This window comes from Capsicum annuum, chromosome 4, assembly GCF_002878395.1.
Source record: "Capsicum annuum cultivar UCD-10X-F1 chromosome 4, UCD10Xv1.1, whole genome shotgun sequence".
Classification (NCBI taxonomy): Eukaryota; Viridiplantae; Streptophyta; class Magnoliopsida; order Solanales; family Solanaceae; genus Capsicum; species Capsicum annuum.
In genome coordinates, this window is record NC_061114.1 from 222,156,746 (window position 1) to 222,179,125 (window position 22,380).

Consider the following 22,380-nt stretch of genomic DNA (forward strand, 5'->3'; position numbering starts at 1 on the left):
GCTAGGGTAAAAATTTTGGAGGGTCTAACTCTGGGTTCAACTATGGACATAGTGGAGGTAGTAGCAACTACAACACTTCTAATAATGGTCAAGGTGGATCTAATGTTGCTTTCCGACCAAGGCATCTCTATGAGCAAAGAGCCGCTTATGGAAGAAGTTCTCTGTATTGTGACTATTATCACTTCAAGGGTCATACTAGAGACACATGTTACAAGCTTCATGGATACCCTACAGATCTTAAGAAGAAAAAAGGAGGGCAATCTCACAATCATGCTAGTAATGCAACATTTCAGGGAAATTATGTTAATGATTCTGTGTCTTCTAACTCTACAGGTAGCTCTTTTACAGGAATTCCTGATCCCGCTCCTTTATTTACTCATGAGCAGTACAATCAAATTCTTAGGATACTAAGTAAATGAAAGGAGGTTGATGCTACTGCAAATACAACAACTATTAGTTCAGTAGGCTCTTCTGCAGGTATTTTCACTGCTCTTATGGTAGAAACTCATAGTTGTAATTGGATAATTGACACAGGAGCATCCAATCATATGGTAAACAATCTGTCATTTCTAACTCAGTTCATGAAAGTTCCAGAAAATGATAAAACATTGGTCAACTTACCTAATGAAAATCAAGTACCTATTAGTCATGAAGGAAAATCAGTAATTTTGCAAGATAAAGAAGTGGAACATATATTATTTCTTTCAGACTTCAAATACAATCTCCTATCTGTATCTCAGCTAACCAAAGAACTACAATGCACTGCATCATTCTTTCCTGATTTCTGTGTATTCCAGGACATCTTCAGTGGGAAGGTCCTGGGGATTGGTAAAGAAGAAAAAGGGTTGTACCCACTGAAATCTAAGCTCTACACTAGTTCTCACGTTTCTATTCCGGCACCTGTACATACCATTACCTCAGTTCAAATTGATCAGACTCATAGTCTTTCAACTTTCAATCAGAGGTTTGTTGTGTCAAATAAGGTTGATGCTAGTTTGTAGCATAAGAGGTTGGTCCTTGCTCCTATGACAATACTTAAGAAAGTAATTGGTTTATTCAATTCAAGTATGTCAGACTATCTATGTTCTGTATGTCCACTTGCTAAACAGTCCAGGTTATCTTTTTCTACTAGCAATCATGTGTCTTCTGGTTCATTTGTTCTTGTTCATGCTGATGTATGGGGGCCCTATAGAGTTTCTATTCATGATAATAAAAAAATACTTCATGACTCTTGTGGATGATTTTTTTAAATTTACTTGGATCTTCTTGATGCATGCTAAAGCTGATTCTATAGTTCTATTGAGGGATTTTATCCTCATAATAGAAACACAGTTTGGTGCTACTACTCAATTGTTAGAACTGACAATGGCACTGAGTATTTTAATACTCAAGTACATGATCTGTTTAAGGAGAATGGAATTATACATCAGAGTTCTTGTATATACACTCCACAACAAAATGGTGTGGTTGAGAGGAAACATAGGACTGTTTTTTATATGGCTAGAGCCTTGCAATTTTAAGGCTTTATTCCTCTTAGATTCTGGGAGAATGTGTTTCTACTGCAGTTTATCTATTAAATAGGCTGCCTTTTGTACTTTCGAAGTATAGATTTCCATTTGAATTATTGTATGATAGAGCTCCTTCTATCTCTCATCTGAGAAATCTTGGCTCCTTATGTTATGCCACTGATGCACACAGGTCTGATAAATTCTCTCCTAAGGCATTCCCTGCAGTACATTTAGGATATTCTTCTATACAAAAAGGCTATATTCTGTATACTCTCACTACTAAACATCTATTTGTGAATAACGATGTTGTGTTTCAAGAATCTATATATCCTTTTAGGGATCTACAATTCAGTCCACATCCTCTATTTCCAGTTTTACACATCACAGAAGATGTTCATTCTTCAACTTTAACTACATCTTCCTCACCTCCTTCTTCTCCTGATGTTCCAGCACCTCCTTCTCCACCCACCTCTACTTTATTCTCCCTTCCTGCACATCCTTTTTCTGTTGTCAGAAAATCATCTAGAACCTCCATGCCCCTTATTTGGCTTGCTGATTACATTGTTCCTTCCAAACCTTTCGATAAGTATCCTGTTTCTCATTTTGTATCTTATGATGGCTTTGCTCCTGAACATAGGAGATGTTTAGCTGCTTACTCAGCTATCTCTGAGCGTACTTCTTAAAAAGAAGCTTATTATGACCCTCACTGGATCTCTACTATGCAAGATGAGATTAAGGCTCTTGAAGATAATCAGACCTGGTTAATTGTTGTTTTACCTCCTGGAAAGGTGCCTATTGGTTGTAAGTGGTGTCATACCCTATTTCTACCTAAGGTCAAAACGCGCACGACGTCATGGACTCTAAAAGAATGAATTTATGTATAGAGTCGCCACCTAATTTTTAAGAAAAATAAGGAAACCTATTTATTAACAAATATGATTTATGTTTTTAGTTTGCGAAAGCCAATTTAAGATTCTAGGTAAGGGTTCAAGTTATCTCGAAGGGAGGGGTTAGGCACCCTTCGAGATCCACAAATATGGTACCCGGCTAGACTAAACTTTTCAAAAAGAGAGGAGGTATATTTAAAATAATGTACAAAATATGTATTAAGTATAAAATAATTCTTTTAAAAAATATAAATGTTTAAAATTATGTAAAGGTATATGTGTCTTAAATATATAAATAAAACATATTGTTATGAAACACATGTAAAAAAAAAATATGTATAAAAATGTATAAATTACATATGAAAAGAAAAAATATTTTGTGACGTGTATGAAGAGAAGTGTATCTTGATATGCCATGAGGAGAAAAATATTTAAAATATTATTTTTTACTTGATTTAAAATTTACGAAAAAAAAAGTAAAGATTTATTTGAAAGAAAAGATCACAATGTTTATGATGTCAAAGTATGTAAACTAATTGATTAATTTAATTTATTAATGTAAACATTAACGGCCTAAGTTTGCATAAACACGAGGTGAAGTCGTATAAATAAAGAAAATTCCGCCCAACACCTCAAAAAAAAAGTTTTCACTATAATAACATTTGTACAAATATAAGAATATAAAATACTATATAAAATTAATAGAGCCTCTTTGACTGCAACTCCCGACGAGTATTCCAAAATAACTTAGATAAACACTTGTAAAAAAATTTTAGTAACAAATAAATAATCATAAATGAGAATGTGTATATTTACGTATTATAAAAAAATATTTTTTTTTTTGTTAAAAGTGGGCTCGGATAAAGTCATGACTGCAATATGGTTGCTCAATTAATGGGCTATCCTAAATCGTTTTGCTACGAAATGGTTGCTCAATTAATTGACCGTCCTAAATCGTCTTGCCAGAATATGAATTGTAAAATCTTGTGTTGTTATAAAGTTTCATCATCGCCCAAAAATATTTATTTATTACGTAATTATATATGTAAAGTCCGTCTTTTATTTACGGAGGCCTGAAAATTAATAATAATTTTTTTCATTGGCCAATTGTGTAGTGTCAATTCTTTTATCAGTACAATAAATTATAAAGCAATGAAAGAGTAAATAATGCCCAAAAACAGTCCCAAAAAAAATAATCAAGCCAGCAAAGTGGACCCATGAGATAGGCACATGACTAACAACAACAAACAGACATAGCATTAACATATAGTGACAGTAATGATGAAAATAAAGGAACAAAAAACAATATAACAATGAAATATCCGCAAGCAATATTCAATAATGACAATAAAAAATTGAAAATGAACGAAAATTCTAAATAGTGATAGTGTAGACGTTGCTTCAACGGCGATCACTGGAGCAACGCCAGAAAATGAGGCATAAGTCGGATCTGGCCATTTTTTCGAAGAAAAAATGGGGGCGGTTCAATGTTCGAAAAAAAAAAGGGTCGCTTGCCGGTGACCAAATCCAGCGAGGCGCGACCCAAAAATAAAAAGAAAAGAAAGAGGAAAAAGGGGAAAACAGTAGTAGGGGTCGTGGGTTCATAGTTTCTCGACCAGTTATGGATGGTCGGCGTTGGTGATTGCTTCAGCGGCTGGTAAGGGGAGAAATGAGAGGCACGTTGGTGGTTTTGGCGCGGCTGGAGCTCAAAGCTCGCCGGCCATCACCTCCGACGAGCTAGCAGCATAACAGAGGAGGAAGGAGATGGCAGTAGCGGGGTTCACCGGAGAAGACGGGAGGTAGAGAGATCCGATAGTTTTTGGTGTGTTTTGTTACTGTGTCTGTATGAGTAATGTCGAATATATGTGTATTTATGCTGGTGATGGTAAAAATGGAACAAAAAAAATAAAGGTTCCTTCCTGATCTGTGTTTTCTCCTCCCTTCTCTCTTGTTCCTTCACTGTCCTACCCCTCCCCCATTTATAGGTGCAAATTCGGACTTGAAAGGTCCGGATTTGAAATCTACACAATAAAAATATAAGAAAATGGGGTGAAGATTTGAGTGGGATCTTCGATTTTGAAGCCATTAATGGCTGCTTGGACCTATTTTCCATCCTTACACGAATTTTGAGCCTTGCTTTTTATGATTTTTGGTTTTAGGTGGTGGAAGAGGCAAGTTTTGGGGAGATTCTCGCATAGCGACGGCAGCCATGACAGTGCTAGGGTTGCGGTTTTGGCATGAGTGAGAAGGAGAGAAGGAAGAGAAGTAAAAGGGGTCAGTCGTTTGTGAATTGAAAGGGAAAGGGGTGAGGTGATCGATTGCTTCATATTTGGGAGGAGAAACACGTATTTTAGTTTTTTCTGAGAAAGAGAAAAGAATGGATGAAAGCAATTAATGTTTAAGACTTGAAAATCTTGACTACTTTTGGTCCGTCCGATATTTGATCGGACGGTTCTAAATATCACCTTAAAATAATAACAGTGCAAATCTTTATATATGTGTACATATAAATAAATATATGAAGAAATTTATTCAAAAACCAATTAATTTATGATCCGTTCGTTTTTTATCAGTTCGAATTTCAAAAATATATAAAAAGGTAAATTATAATATTAATATATATAATATATATATATAAACATTTGAAAATTTGGGATCCTCGGATAAGAAAGAAAAATTAGCAGACTAGATTAATCTGTGTCAGTCGGGCTCTTTGGATTGATTTAAATCCGTCCGATCTTTGATCAGATGATCTTGAAGAGATTACCACTAAAATAATAATAGAAACAAATAAATAAAATGTATGTACGTATGGATAAATATGTGAAAGGTCGATTTCAAAATGACTATTTTTGATCCGTTCGATATTCGATCGAACGGTTTGAATTTAATTTAAAGAGGAGGGAAAAGGTGAAAAACAAATATACAAATATCTAGTCAGTTAAATAAAAAATAAATCATATATAAAAAAACTGAACATTTTAGGACCTTTCGGGTTTTAAAATAAATCGCCGAATCGAGTTAAGTCGTATCTGTTTAGGCGGAGTGACGAAGCGGACATAAAAATTGTACTGAGTTTGGGCTAATTTTGAGGCTTTTGGTTGAAATTTTTAAAATGAGAGTTGGGATCGGGCGAAATAAAAAAATAAAATTGGATTATTGCTAGCCCAAATACTCTTTTCTACTGAAATTAATTTTATCGATGCTTTTCGATATTCTAAAATTATTTTTAATTTTAACGTATACAAATTACTAAAATGATTTGTGTATATATATATATATGTGTGTGTGTGTGTGTGTGTGTGTGTAGAAATAAGAATATAATAAAATATAAAATATATATTTTATAAAACAAAAGTATAAATATATATGGTCACGATATCATCTAAAGAATAAAATTAGAAAAAAAATGTGAATGCGATCACTAAAGATATTTTATTTTATTTGTTAAAATATTTAGTTATATTAAAATATTTTATAATATGATAGAAAACTAGAAAATTCATAAAAATAGAGATAAAAATACGAGTCTTATTTCTTAGTTAATTTTAAAATTAGTCAGGGTCAAGAACATTGAAAAAATTAATTAGAGAAAAAAAGCGAGCCAAAATTGGGTGTCAACAGTTGTCCCTGAGTGGACAAAGATTTATCTGAAAATCTTTGGATAGTCATGTTGACGTAACCAATTTTGTCTCGAGCAAAACAAAATATTTGCAAGATTATGGCCGGGCTCCGATTTTTGAGCTGCCTACATATGTCGGACTTAACAAGAAATCAGGCCATTTATAGTTCGAATCATGACAAAATTTTGATAAGTATCAAAATTTGCCCCAATGTAGAATTATGGTGACACTAGGCTCTTTCGAGGATAATAATAGAAATTTCTGCACGAATAGAATGGATACGGGTGTACTTAGCCCTGAATGGTTGTTTGGGGTTGGAAATGTGTAGATGTCGGATAGCAATATTTGTTGGGAACTTTGAGGGAAAAGGAGATTGGGAATTTTCAAAGATTGCCCCAGAATCGGATTAAGACGACATTGAGTAATGTTAATAAGGATCACAAAAATGAGAGTTTTGGGTCGAGTTGAGTTGAGTTTCTTCGCCAAAATTCCTGACGTAACTAGGGATCCTTGACATTCCGCTAACTCACCCCAATTTGCTGCTAAGAGAATAGTTCCACGTTGTACTGCATGTTCTAGTATTGTATCTATTTTTGAAGGCAATCTGCCTGGTGGGGTGATAACTGAAATGTAAATAGCTTCCGTCAACTGAGTAGTTATTTAAAAGTAAAAGCCTCCGTCGGCTGAGCAGTAATTGAAATGTAAATAACCTCCATCGGCTGAGTAGTTGATGAAATATAAATATTCTCCGTCGGCCAAAATTTAAATAACCTCCATCGGCTGAGCAATTGCTAAAATGTAAATAGCCTCCGTCGGCTGAAATTTAAATAGCCTCCACCGGCTAAAATGTAAATAGCCTCGCCGGCTGAAATGTAAGTAGCCTCCGTCGGCTGAATGTAAATAGCCTCCATCGGCTGAAATATAAATAGCCTCCGTCGGCTGAAATGCTTGTTGAGGAACTGAAAGTTTCATTATATGCCCTATTGTGGGGGGCGGGCGTGCCCTGTCCTATTGTTTGGGGCGGACTTGCCCTGTTCTATCATTCGGGGCAAACTGCCCTATCCTATTGTTTGGGGCGGACTGCCCTGTCTTATTTTTTGAGGTGAACTGCCCTGTCCTATTGTTCAGGGCGAACAACCCTGTCCTATTATTTTGGGTGGACTGCCCTGTCCTATTATTCGGGGCGGGGTGCCCTGTCCTGTTGTTCGGGGCGGACTGCCCAATGTTATGTTACAGTTTTGTGAACATCTGTTAGTACTTGATGACCGAGTCTTAATGTGGATATCCCTTTAATGCGACCTGCAAAAAATCAAGAAATTTCTTTTAGAGTTAGAAAGTATTAGCGAATGAATTGATAAAACCTGGCTTCGTGGTTTATGATAGAGATGTGATATTGAGTTTCTGATGAAATGTTGTAAGATACTTGACACGTGCCTCCTTGAGCATTATTATGATCTGCAAGATTCGAGAAGATTCGTTAGTGTCTTGGAATAATTATGGATAAAATGATGATACCTATATTCTCAGCTTGTGATGGTGAGGCAACATTTAGGCTTCTAAGATGTTTGAACCTTTGTTGTAGCGATGTTGTACCTGGGTTCAAATAAAGTTTCTTAGTTTGGTGGGGGGATGTTGATTTTGTGTTGGTCGAGAACTCGGCCTAGCAGCTATCTCGTCCTTCAATTTTTCGACAATCAGTAATCTATTCGGGATTTGGAGTAGTGACACTTTCTAACTCCACATAATGTGCTTAAACTAGTATGTCTTCTGGTGGGAACTTTCTCCATCTTGATCTTCGCTTTTGGACTTCCATCAAAGTGACGCGGTTGTTGTGGTTTGAGATGATAAATGAAATTTGAAAAGATGTAAAAGATTATGTTGTTGATATGACCGAGCCTGACTTAAGCTGCCTACTTATCAAGTCAAAACGTAGTTTTGTGTGAAGCAAATCAAGATACATTTAGCCACAAGGGTGGGTATGTGGAGAATGGTAAGGGTGATAATCATGAGCTTGCTTTGGAAAGCTCATTTGGTCATTTACTGAAGCGGTGCCTCTTATGTATGAGTCTTCAACATCTTATGGCTTTTTCTTGTGCTAACGATTAACATCAAAAAATTTCTTAATTTGGGCAATGCTTTTGTAAGTTGTTGGAGTCGAAGATACATCTCAAATGTCGGTTCATTTATGTCATGTTTTTGAGCGAAAGAGTAGTGAACACGTTGTATCTATCTTCATATGTAGTCTCGCTGACTTGCGTTTTGATGAAAGCAAGAGGCTTGGGTACATGCGCGAGTCTTTTCTACGTAAACTCTGAATATTTCTTGGGCGCCTTATTGATAGTCTCCTTATCTTGAGGGCATCTTCGCATACGATCTCAGATAAGTCTTGCGCATCTTTTATATCAATACAACTTATAGATTCTCTTTGAATCGTCCATCTTTGGATTATCTTATGCATTATTTAATGTTGGATACGAGGAGACTTCTAGATATTCTTTGTATTGCTAGCCTTTAGGTAATACTGCACATTATCCGACTTTGGATAAGAGATGATTTACAGATATCCCTCCAATTGCCAGCTTTCAGGTGTTCCAGCACATCATCAGACCTTAGACACAATATGACTTATAGATGTCTGTCAAATTGTTAGTCCTTGGATAATCCTGCACATAATCGATCTTGGATATGACGCGACTTATAGAGAACCCTTGGACATACCAATTTGATAATCTCGCATATTCTCCGGTAAGGATTTAGTTGTTACTTATGGGTAACCTTCGGACTATCGATTTTGGGCAAACTTGCATACTATCCGGTTAGGATGTTATTGCGTCTTACAGATGACCTATGGGCAATCAACTCAAAGATAATCTTGCACACTATCTTATTTCAAATATATGACTTATAGATGATCCTCAAATTGTCAACTTCAAGGGAATCTCATATGTCGTTCCCTTTCAAATGACGACTTAAAGATGTACCTTTGAATCATATGCTTTTGAGGAATTCAAATGCTGATTCATAACATATCCTCGACGCCAGCGTATGCTATCTCGCGTGTCAATAGATATTGAATGCTGATATCCTCGATTGATGTATTAGTTATAATCCAAGCTTGAATGCTTTTGATAATATTTTGGAAATTCTTCTTGGAATTGTAGGTATAGATTATTTTTCCTCTTCACGAGGATTTTCTTTTGGCTCTTTTATAAGCATGTGCCACCTGAAGATTTGGTTGGCCTCCTTATGACTAATATAACGAGTGTTCAATCTTGCGCTGATCGTTGATGTGATTTCGGATCATTTGGATTGATAGTATCTTTTAACAATATTTGTAGAGAAGATCTTTGGTTAAGTGGTGGGAGTGTTTTTGGTATTGGCCCTTGGTGCATTTCTTCGATATTATAGATAAGTTGTCTCTTGTTGATATCTTGCAACTTTTATGATGACTTGCGTTGTTTGGTACAAATCAACCTTGATCATAATATTTCCAAGTTGAACGTCCTAGCCTTCGTTGATTTTTGAAGCGTTCTTCAAAATTTTGCCCAGTCTCTTGGAGAGATTCTCTCGACGATTCTTTGCTGCGTATCTTGGGATAGTCTTGATGGATCATTTCGGGTTTTCTGGATACCGTCTCATTCAAGTTTGGCTCGTCATTAGGGAAAATAGATTTTTGTATTATAAAGGGATCGGGCCTTATATAGACAGCCTACAGATCCCGCCGAGGGAAATCAGATCACACGTAGTTCCAATTACAAAAGAGATTTGTGCTACTTAAGTACGACCGAACCCGATGAGGGTTGGCTACGTATCTCACCATGAGAAATCAGGTCAGAACGTAGTTCTGTTACATGATAATTAGAAGGTAATCTTATGCCTTTCAAATATAGGACTCTGTTGCCCATTTTTGAGTCGATCAACCTAGATTAATTGCCATCGTATTGCCGTTAAAGTTAGCGCTTCTTTGTAGAGTGGCTTATATGAAAGCCTTGCCAGCTCGGCGTGGAGGATGGTGTCCCTCATGTCATATACACTCTTCCATTTTCATGACTTGGCATTGGATCAATATTTGCATTTGGTTGCACTTCGACACATTGGATTAATCAGGCCTTGGTCAAGCACTCAATTCTATGCCTTAACTTATTATAATCTTCCGTGTCGTGCCTCTGAACTCCAGAGTGAAAACCACATCACTTTCTTTCATCAAACCATTTAGGTAATGGCTTAGGAATCTTCCCAAGCTCGGGTTGCAACAAATTTACACCTCTCAATCTTTCAAACAAATGTGTCAATGGTTCAACAAATTGTTTGTGGCTTCGACTGTGCTTACCCTTCGAATTTTGTCTAAGTGCAAAAAGTGTCGGATTTTGATAAACTGACAATTTGATTTGTACGCATGGTTGTGGTGGATTTCGGTATGCGGAAGCTTGGGGTTGAAGGTAATTTTGTTGGTTATTGTAGGTATGATGTAGTTTGTGACTCGATATTTGTATCAGTTCATTATCAGGATTTTGAAGTGACTGGAATGATTCAGGTATTGAGTGGTGTGGTATCACAATAGATACTTCTTCTTCATTCTCCATCTTGGCTCCTTCGATGAACTCTAACTGAGTAGACTCGCTCGAGTTATTTACCAACTTAATATTTCCAGAGTTAATCGCCTCTTCAATAAAATTCCCTATTTTGACACAGTTAGCAAACTTCTGCCCTAATGTGGACATTATCCTTTCGAAATAAACACCCTTTTAACTGCGGATAAAATACTTTGTCAATTCACTTTTATCCATTGGTGGTTGAACTTTACTTTCTTCAGACCTCCATCATCGAGCATATTCCTGGAATGATTCTGAGGGCTTCTTCTGTATACTAATGAGGGAAAGTCGATCAGGTGCGATTTCTGTATTAAACTTAAAACGATTCATAAAGTCTTTAGCCATGTTACTCCATTTAAGCCAATGACAAGGGTCTTGTTTGGTGTACCAAGCGAGAGCCTCACCAGACAAACTTCTAATGAACAACTTCATTATGAGCTTCTCATTATTGCCAATCCCGAAAAATTTATTAGAATATGCTCTTAAATAAGTATGAGGATCACCGATTTCATTAAACAAGCAAAACTTAGGTGGCTTGAACCCGACTGGCAAATCAACATCTGGATGGATACATAAATCTTCATAGTCCAAATGCTCGTTGACTTGAGTTTCTTGGAGGTCTGTCATCGCCTGCTTTAGATGACGTAGCTTGTTTACGATTATGTCGTTTTGTTCTTTCGTCCTTGAATTCATCAAAAACCTACTTTTAGCAGGTATGGTGAAAGTGGGTGTCTCAGTCACACATATTGGAGACATATATAGTTCTCGAAAGGTAGCATAATTTATTTGTTGAATATCACGAGAAGATGTGACAACATTGGGATGTGGGGTGAAATAAGGAAACCTATGAGAGTTGATGGGTGTGAATGGGGATGATGGATTTGTTAAGCCAATAGTTGTTAAGGGAGGTTGTGCTGACTGATATTGTTTAGGTATTGGAGATTCTAGTGATGAAAAAATAGGTGGACGTCGTTGAGTAGCCACGGATGGATGTGCGAGGTCCCTTCCTTGGTGTAGTTCTCCTCTTAACGTCTCGAGTTGTTGCTCTAAAAGAAGAATACGTTCATCCTTATCTGCATTATCTTGTCTTTTCAAAATCCCTGATATGTTTGCCAGCGTTGGAACACTTCTGGTCGGGTCGACGGTATTGGTGTTCATTATACAGCTTAAGTCGGCTAGATCTATTGATCAACACATTCAACCTCTATCGGGGAATAAAGCAAACACAAATGAAAGTTTAAGAGTTAGTTCATGTCGATGGACAAACACATTCAGACAACGTCGAGTAAGCGTATCTTATATTGTGGAGCCTCATTTTGCCAGAGGTGGGACTTCGTCCAAACAAACTGATATAGATGAATCTAGATTTTGACATATTTTGGATTCAGAACAATTTTAAGTTTTCTTGAAGAGAGAATGTATCCAACAAGGGCGGCTAAAAGAGGCCTATTTAGTAGATAAGAATTGATAGAAGCGGGCTAAAATAATGCCTTTAAAAGAGTGAGTATCTCAAGTCTCGTTATTGATGAATGAGGATCTTGTGGTAGATATATCGAACGAAGGAAAAGTATCGACAATGCCTTACGCTCATTGGCTGGAAAGAGTTACAAGTGGGTAAAGATGAATAATATTCCATATTCATTGTTTTGAAGAAGGGTGTCAAATAATTGTAGAGTTTTGAATAATATTATACGTCTGTTGACTAGAAATAGGAATCAAACATCGGAAGAATGCTTGACGACATTCCACTCTAGTTTGGATAAAAAAAAAAGTTAGATGTAGGTGGAGTTTTTAGTGACATTCCCTATCTGCGGACTTGAAGAGAAAGTTGAACGGAAGCAAAGCATTTTTAGAACACTCAGCTTTCATGGACTCTGAGAAAGATATTTGTGAAGTGGAGTTTTAACAACACTCTGTATTCGTGAAAATGATGTCAAATGTTGGCTAGTTTGGGTAATACTTAATGTCTATTGACGTGAAAATGATGTCGAATGAAGGAAGAGTAAAAGAAGGCCAATTTGATTGTTCTGAATCCATTAATGTTCGATGTATGGATTATCTGAATCAGTTCTAAAGAAAAATATGTCATAAAGGTTTCATAACCTTCTGACGAAAGGGTGGCTTCCTAGTTGCGAAGACAATACCTTGGACTGTCCTGCCTAAGGTATATGCAATATGACTTATTACTAGAGTAGGATTTTTCCCTAAATGTTCAAGAGTGGGACTGAATATTTGCGAGAAGGTGCACTAACCTAATTGCACCGACACTGAAACTTAGGAATCCAAAGAAGGTTTGGAGGAGTGTAGTACACCCCTCGCGTGTACCACAGTGTGTGAATTGTGAACGACCAAAGACTCGATAGAAAAATGCAAGTGATAAAGCAGTAACAAGTAGTGTTATTCAAACAAATAAGGAACTCAATTTTGGATTTGGCTTGCGTCCTTTCACACATAACATGATATAAAAATATGTAAAATAAATAACATAATAAAGCATAAAAATCCTAAACTAAGCATGATAAAAAAAATGTAACGAATTTATGAGCAAATTCATATAATTTGCAGTGTAATAGGTAAAGAATTTAATCATTTACATAAAATATAAAAATACCTCCCTCGATTGAAAATCGAGTCGAGCACGGTTAGAACCTGTTGTCATCCCCAGCAGAGTCGTCATTCTGTCATACCCTATTTCTACCTAAGGTCAAAACGAGCACGTCATCATGGACTTTAAAAGAATGAATTTACCTACAGAGTCACCACCTTATTTTTAAGAAAAGTAAGGAAACCTATTTATTAACAAATATGATTATTGTTTTTAGTCTAGGAAAACCAATTTAAGATTCTAGGTAAGGATTCAAGTTATTCCGAAGGGAAGGGGTTAGGCACCCTTCGAGATCCACAAACGTGGTACCCGGCTAGACTAAATTTTTCAAAGAGGGAGGAGGTATATTTAAAATAATGTACAAAATATGTATTAAGTATAAAATAATTCTTTTAAAAAATAGAAACGTTTAAAATTATGTAAAGGTATATGTGTATTAAATAAACAAATAAAACATATTGTTATGAAACACATGTAAAAAAAAATATGTATAAAAATTTATTCATTACATGTGAAAAGAAAAAATATTTTGTGACATGTATGAAGAGAAGTGTATCTTGATATGCCATGAGGAAAAAAATATTTAAAATAATATTTTTTACTTGATTTAAAATTGACGAAAAAAAAAGTAAAGATTTATTTGAAAGGAAAAATCACAATGTTTATGATGTCAAAGTATGTAAACTAATTAATTAATTTAATTTATTAATGTAAACATTAACGGCCTAAGTTTGCATAAACACGAGGTGAAGTCGTATAAATAAAGAAAATTCCGCCCAACACCCCAAAAAAAAAGTTTTCACTATAACAGCATCTGTACAAATATAAGAATATAAAATACAATACAAAATTAAAAGAGCCTCTTTAGCTGCAACTCCCGACGAGTATTCCAAAATAACTTGGATAAACAATTGTAAAAAAGTTTTAGTAACAAATAAATAATCATAAATGAGAATGTGTATATTTACGTATTATAAAAAAAATATTTTTTTTGTTAAAAGTGGGCTCAGATAAAGTCATGACTGCGAAATGGTTGCTCAATTAATGGAGCATCCTAAATCGTTCTGCTATGAAATGATTGCTCAATTAATTGATCGTCCTAAATCGTCTTGCCAGAATATGAGTTGTAAAATCTTGTGTTGTTATATACGTGAAGTCCGTCTTTAATTTACGGAGGCCACAAAATTAATAATAATTTTTTTCATTGGCCAACTGTTTAGTATCCGTTCTTTTATCAGTATAATAAATTATAAAGCAATGACGGAGAAAATAATGTCCAAAAACAATCCCAAAAAAACTAATCAAGCTAGCAAAGTGGACCCATGTGATAGACACATTACTAACAACAACAAACAGACATAGCATTAACATATAGTGACAGTAATGATGAAAATAAAGGAACAAAACACAATATAACAATGAAATATCCACAAGGAATATTCAATAATGACAACAAAAAATTGGAAATGAATGAAAATTCTAAATAGTGATAGTGCTGACGTTGCTTCAATGACGATCGCCGAAGCAACGCCAGAAAATGAGGCATAAGTCGGATCTGGCCATTTTTTTGAAGAAAAAATGAGGGCGGTTCAATCATAAAAAAAAAGGTCGCTCGCCGGTGACCAAATCCGCCGAGGTGCGGCCCAAAAATAAAAAGATAAGAAAGAGGAAAAAGAGGAAAATAGTTGCAGGGGTCATGAGTTCATAGTTTCTCGACCAGATCTGGCTGGTCGGCGTTGGTGGTTTCTTCTGTGGCTGGTGAAGGGAGAAATGCTAGGCACGTTGGTGCTGGTGGCGCGGCTAGAGGTCAAAGCTCGTCGGCCATCACCTCCGACGAGCTAGCAGCATAACAGAGGAGGAAGGAGATGGCAGTAGCGGGGTTCACCGGAGAGGATGGGAGGGAGACATATCCGATAGTTATTGGTGTGTTTTGTTACTGTGTGTGTATGAGTAATGTCGTATATATGTGTATTTATGCTGATGATGGGAAAAATGAAACAAAAAAATGAAGGTTCCTTCCTGATCTGTGTCTTCTCCTCCCTTCTCTCTTGTTCCTTCACTGTCCAACCCCTCCCCCATTTATAGGTGCAAATCCAGACTTGAAAGGTCCGAATTTGAAACCTATACAATAAAAATATGAGAAAAGGGGGTGAAGATTTGAATGAGATCTTCGATTTTGATGCCATTAATGACTGCTAGGACCTATTTTCCATCCTTACACGAATTTTGAGCCTTGCTTTTTATGATTTTGGATTTTAGGTGGTGGAAGAGGCAAGTTTTGGGGAGATTCTTGCATAGGGGCAACAACCATGGCTGCCATGGCAGTGCTAGGGTTGCGGTTTAGACACGAGAGAGAAGGGGAGGAGGAAGAGAAGTAAAAGGGGGTTAGTGGTTTATGAATTGAAAGAGAAAAGGGTGATGGTGACCGATCGCTGCATCTTTGGGAGGAGAAACACGTATTTTAGCTTTTTCTGAGAAAGAGAAAAGAACGGACGAAAGCAATTAATGTATAAGAATTAAAAATCTTGACTACTTTTGGTCCGTCCGATCAAAGATTGGACGATCCTTAATATCACCTTAAAATAATAACAGTGAAAATCTTTATATATTTGTATATATAAATAAATATATGAAAAAATTTATTCAAAAATCAATTAATTTCTGATCCGTTCGCTTTTTATCAGTTCGAATTTCAAAAATATATAAAAAGGTAAATTATAATTTTAATACATACATACATATATATATATATATATATATATATATACATACATATCTATATACATATACATATATATATAAACATTTGAAAATTTGGGATCCTCGGATTAGAAAGAAAAATTAGCGGACTAGATTAATCTGTGTCAGTCGGGCTTTTAGGACTGATTTTGATCCGTCCGATCTTTGATTAGATGATCTGGAAGAGATTACCGCTAAAATAATAATATCAACAAATAAATAAAATGTATGTACGTGTGGTTAAATATGTAAAAGGTCTATTTCAAAATGACTATTTTTGATCCGTTCGATATTCGATCGGACTGTTCTAATTTAATTTAAAGAGGAGGGAAAAGGTGAAAAAAATATACAAATAATTAGTCAGTTAAACAAAAAATAAATCTTATATAAAAAAACTGAACATTTTAGGACCTTTCGGGTTTTAAAATAAATCGCCGAATCGAGTTAAGTCGTATCTGTTTAGGCGGAGTGACGATGCAGACATAAAAATTGTACTGAGTTTTGGGCTAATTTTGAGGCTTTTGGTTGAAATTTGTAAAATGAGAGCTGTGATCGGGCGAAATAAAAAAATAAAATTGAATTATTGCTAGCCCAAATACTCTTTTCTACTGAAATAAATTTTATCGATGCTTTTCGATATTCTAAAATTATTTTTAATTTTAGCATATACAAATTACAAACATGATTTGTATATATATAGAGAGAGAAATAAGAATATAATAAAATATAAAATATATATTTTATAAAAAAAAGTATAAATATATATGGTCACAATATCGCCTAAAGAATAAAATTAGAAAAAAAATGTGAATGCGATCACTAAAATGTTTTATTTTATCTGTTAAAAAATTTAATTATATTAAAATATTTTATAATGTGATAGAAAATGAGAAAATTTATAAAAATAAAGATAAAAATACGAGTCTTATTTCTTATTTAATTTTAAAATTAGTTAGGGTCAAGAACATCGATAAAATTAATTAGAGGAAAAGAGCGAGCCAAAATTAGGTGTCAGCAAGTGGGTTTGCAAGGTGATATATAAGTCAGATGGTCAAGTTGAAAGATATAAAGCCAGGCTGGTTGCTAAGGGTTACAACCAAAGAGAGGGTCTTGACTTTATTGAGACCTTTTCCTCAGTGGCCAAGATGGTCACTGTGAGGTATATAGTTGCTCTAGCTGCTTCTCATCATTGGTTTCTCTTCCAAATGGATGTTCACAATGCTTTCTTTCAAGGTGATCTCATAAAGATATGTACATTTCTATTCCTGATGATGTTGCTAAACCTGCTAACCTTGCAACCCGGGGGAGACTTAGATGGTTTGCAAGATTTACAAGTCCTTGTATGGACTGAAGTAAGCACCAAGGCAATGGAACCTAAAACTCACAGAACCCTTGCTCAACATAGGGTTCAGACAATCTCATTATGACTATTATTTGTTTACTCAGAAGTTTGGCAGTGATATAGTTATCATCTTGGTTTATGTGGATGTCGTTTTGATCACAGGATCTAGCTTGTCTCTCATCAAACAAGTAAGAATAGATTTGCAACAGAAGTTCAAAATGAAGAACTTGGGTGTGTCACACCCCTTTTTCGCTCGAAGGCCGAGGTCGAAGGGTTTTCCTAATTAAAGTGATGATTTTGTATAGGAATTATTTTATTTACAGACTCTCCACTTGGAATTGAGTTTTGGTGTTCCAAGTTACCTTTTTGAATCCCTAGTCAAAAGCAAATGACTCTTTATTATGGTCTACGAAAACAGAACACCGGATAACAAATTCTGTTGACCGAGGGGAAGGTGTGAGGCACCCCTCGAGTCCCGTGGTTCTAGTGAAAATTAATTTTATTACCATCTTTGCCGAGGTGCAATATTGCATCCTCGAATTATTTTTCAAAAAGAAAGCAATTTTAGAAATATTTTGACGTTTATACAAAACTAGTTTTTAACGACTTGACCAGGGGATTAACTAGGTTCGCAAGAAACATGTAAACAAGTAAGCAGAAAGGAAAGAGGAAAGGAGAGAAATAGTGATTTAGGCTTTTAGGCCCGAACCGTCGACCCTGCCCTAATCTAGTTTCCGAGCTTTTGGATCGAATCTCGCTCCACCTGTATAAAGTACAACTTTGACTTCGCGGCCCAAATGAATGAATGATGAAATGAAGAAATAAATAATAATGAAGAAACGAAAACAAATGAATATTTGCAAATAAAAAAATTTTCAGTTCCTTTGCGGCTTCAAGGACGAGATTTTGGCTCATTCATGTCCTACGACTCCTTGTATCTATATGCTATGTGATCGATTTTCACGTCTTCTAAAGGGCGGGCCTCAGTGGACCGTAGTGTAATGCAATAATAAAGAGCCCAATTGGCCTCCCGAGCGAGTTCATGCAAAGGAAAAGAAGATAAGGTTTAGAAATTAATCTAGTTATAACTATTTTAGAAAAGGAAAAGAAAAGGTTTTAATCGCTACATGAGCACTGGTATATAGATACCAATAGTTCTTGATATTAATTACATTCAACAGAATCCCATCTGGATACAGCAGTTGGTAGATCATTAAACATATTTGGCTTTCTGAAGTATCTTATAGCCCAGCAAAGCATAAAGAAGAAGCGTGGAAAGGGAACAAGGAATAAGGCTAGACATGCAGTCATCAAACAATTAATCATTTAAAGAATCGAAATACAAATTGAGGATCAATTCATTTCTTCACAACAAATTGGGCATGAGTATTGGCACTGGTTTTGAAATGTAATTTTTTAATCATAGCATAAAGGCACCTCACAGATCCATTAAAAATTCTAAATCCAAATAGTCATCCTAGGAAAACTACAAACTAGTGGATTAAAAGAAAACAGTTCAACAGAACATTCTCATCTAGCGGATTAATAATCATCTACCATTACCAATTTAACTGCCTTTTAAAACAATTTTACCAACGCCAAATCTAATCTAGTGAACACTGTGGACTTTAATAAAAAAAACCCGATATTAGAACATCAAATAAGTTAAGAGATAAGGAATGTATCAAAAGATAGAAATAAAAATGCAAACAATAGTTCAAGATGAAGGGAGAGTAACATGTGAGAAGATTGTTTAGAACTTTTTTGAAAAGCGTCACTTCCACCCAAACCGAGTAAATATACCCACGATTATTGTCGACTAACAAGTAGCAACCCTTTTAAGCTTGTTTTCTTCAACGCCGACCAAAAGGGAGATGACTAGACAAGTTAAAGATAGAATTTTGACAATTTTTGCGATTTAGACAGAACACATTGTCAAACATGTATCAACTAAAGAACAAAAGAAATTTTTCATGATCGATGGCCGGCAAATATCACAACATGATTAATATCTTTTGGTCTAAGAAGATAGATCCGTCATGATCGAACCAAAGCTACTTGTATACTAGATGTAAATTTAATTAACAAAACAACCACTGAAAGAAACAGAATAGCAGCAGCAGGTAGTCAACTAGGCACTAACAAATCGGACCCTAATGTTGAAATACAAAATAATATGTTGGTGACTAACAAAATCCACATTCCAGTGAGTTTGAAGGCGAAACTAAGCACCAGCTATGAAACGAAAACATTGATTTAATAGCCAAGCCGATGAACAATAGGTCGGAATAGAACTATACATATAATTTTCACCAAAGAAAGGTTAACACTAAAACAATGATTGAAATTCCAACGACGGAAAGTAATGACATGAACAGGGACCTAAACAATATATTCATGATAGATAGATACCTAGATCTTTCATGACTAACCAATGACATTAGCACGAGATAGTAAACTCAAAGCCATCGAGCCAAAACGTACAAGATTAACAATAAATCAGAAAGTTATAATTCAAATAGGAATGCAACCGACGATATAGAGAGAATCATTTCAAGTAAATCCTACGGCCATCAAAGCCATCTACAGCAGACAATCTCAGCCTCATTCACGATACACAGATAACTACTTCTACGAAGAAAGAGGGGTAAAGCAGGAAACATCAAAATTTAAAGGGGACGAGCGTGCGTTTACCTCTTTTGGGGCAGCAAATGGGATGACGAGCTATCAGTAAAATCGTCGCTACCGGAATCTCGCGACGTCGACCACCAATAGCACGTCTTCTGGCTTTTCTCTTAAAGATTTTGAAAACCACTCTCAACTAAAAAAAAAATTCAACCTGAATTTATAATTCCCGAATTTCCTTTCAGTTTTACCAAAATTTGTCTCGACCTTCAAACTCAAGAAATTTCGAACCCTAAAATTTTCAGCCTAAACTTTCAAACCCTTGAAAGAAAAGAAAGAAAAATTTCTGAACCTCCCCAAAATCCTCCAACTTAGAACCCTAGAGCCCCAAAAACCCCTCCAGAATTTTTGCACCCCCAAACAGTGACCCAAATGGGCCCTTATATAGACGACTAATTAGTGGTAATTTAGGGATTTGAAAAGAGGAGAAATTCAAAATTCAAATTTAGACTAGGGTTTCCAAAACAAACGACCTGTACCTATTTGGATTATTCCCCCTAAGGAAATCGATGCGGAGAAACGTAATCTCTCTTAAGCCAATCGATTCCCTAAAAAGTATACCAATTTGTACCATATATCCCAAGATATTTGGAATATGGACGTTGGACGATGACAACTAGGTTCGTTCTAGAAGGTTTTCAAACTTCTAGAACGAATTTGCGTGGAAAGGCACGTGATGAAGAAGAAACAGATGGGTTGGAGCTTGGGTCGGTGAGTTGTTGGGGGTGTTTCGCTGGAATTGGTGTTGTACGCGTATATGAGGGTTGGTGTGATGTTGATGATTAAAGGAGAAAGGAAAGTGGGTCGGGTTCCTGATTTTGGAGTGAGCTTGGTGGTTTTAGTGTTGGGCCTATTTTGGAAGAAGGAAAATGGGGGTTAGTTATGGGCCTGGTTGAGACGGGTTGGGTCAGTTGATGTTGTTGGGTTGCACAACTGGCCCAAATTTTTTTTTTTTTTTTGGGATTGGGAGATTGTTAAAATAAAAAAAGAATTAGATTTTGGGCTATTTATTAAATAGCCTAAGAAAGGATTTAGCCAATTGTGTTTAAATTTTGACCTAATTGAGGATTAATCGGTCAATTGTGTTGCAATTATAACCAAATCAACTTCAATTAAATCTAATTTAACAAATTGACCAAATTGAATCAAGATTTGAAATGAATTTAGCAACTAGTTTAATTCCGAGCTTCTTTGATTCGATAAGATCAAGTAAACATTTTTCCAAATAAACCATTTTTTTAAGTAGATCATTTTCAAATCAAGCTTTTAAGTATTGTATTTATTTTCACAATATTCTTTAATTAAATCCGATATTCCATAGAATGAACATTTAAGTAATCAAATTGTATAATATCGCATAATTGAACACGATAATATATAATTGCAACTTAAAGTGACAAAATCACGTACAAATATGCTTTTCACAATTCCTATTCGGATGAAATAAATATGTCGATTGAAGAAACTCAGGATCAAATTTAGCCGTGGAGGACAAAAATTAGGTGTCAACAGAGGCTAGCCTCCACTTCATCCAACCTGCCCTAATCCGGTGGGAGATATCTTCATCACTCTCACCATTTCTCTATATCAAAGACCCTAGATATTTAAAACTATCCCTCCTACACACCACCTGAGAGTTCAACCTAACTACCAACTCGTCCTCCTGCCTCAAGTCATTAAACTTTCATTCCATATACTCTGTTTTGCTCCTACTCAACCTGAACTCTTTAGACTCAAGTGTTTGTCTCCAAACCTCCAATTTATCATTCACACCTCCCCGCGTCTCATCAATCAGCACTACATCATCCGCAAAAAGCATGCACCAAGGTACCTCACCTTGAATATGCCGCGTTAAAACATCCATCACCAAAGCAAACAGAAAAGGGCTAAAAGTCGATCCCTGATGCAACCCTGTCAGGATCGGAAAATGCTCAGAATCTCCTCCCGCTGTCCTCACCTGGGTCTTAGCTCCTTCATACATGTCCTTAATCGATCTGATGTAAGCCACCGGGACCCCACTCATCTCCAAGCATCTCTAAAGAATCTCCCTAGGAACTTTGTCGTATGTCTTCTCCAAGTCGATAAATACCATGTGGAGATCCTTTTACCTTTCCCTATACTGCTCCACCAGTCTCCGCACCAGGTGAATTGCCTCTATCATCGAGCGATCGGGCATAAAGCCAAACTGGTTCTCCGAATTAGACACTATCTTCCTTAACCTCCGTTCTACCACTCTCTCCCAAATCTTCATAGTATGACTCAACAACTTAATACCCCTGTAGTTGTTGCAACTCTGGATGTCACCCTTGTTCTTATATAGAGGAATCATGGTGCTCCACCTCCACGCCTTAGGCATTTTTGCAGTTTTGAAAATGCCATTAAACAATTCGATCAACCAC

At 35.9% G+C, this 22,380-nt stretch overlaps 1 protein-coding gene across 1 annotated transcript; it reads right to left on the reverse strand.

The window, feature by feature from the left end:
* Window positions 1-10,838: 10,838 nt before the first annotated feature.
* Window positions 10,839-11,768, reverse strand: LOC107868603. The gene has a single exon (XM_016715285.1). It carries the CDS (start codon window positions 11,766-11,768, stop codon window positions 10,839-10,841), a length of 930 nt encoding a protein of 309 aa, XP_016570771.1.
* Window positions 11,769-22,380: the final 10,612 nt, after the last annotated feature.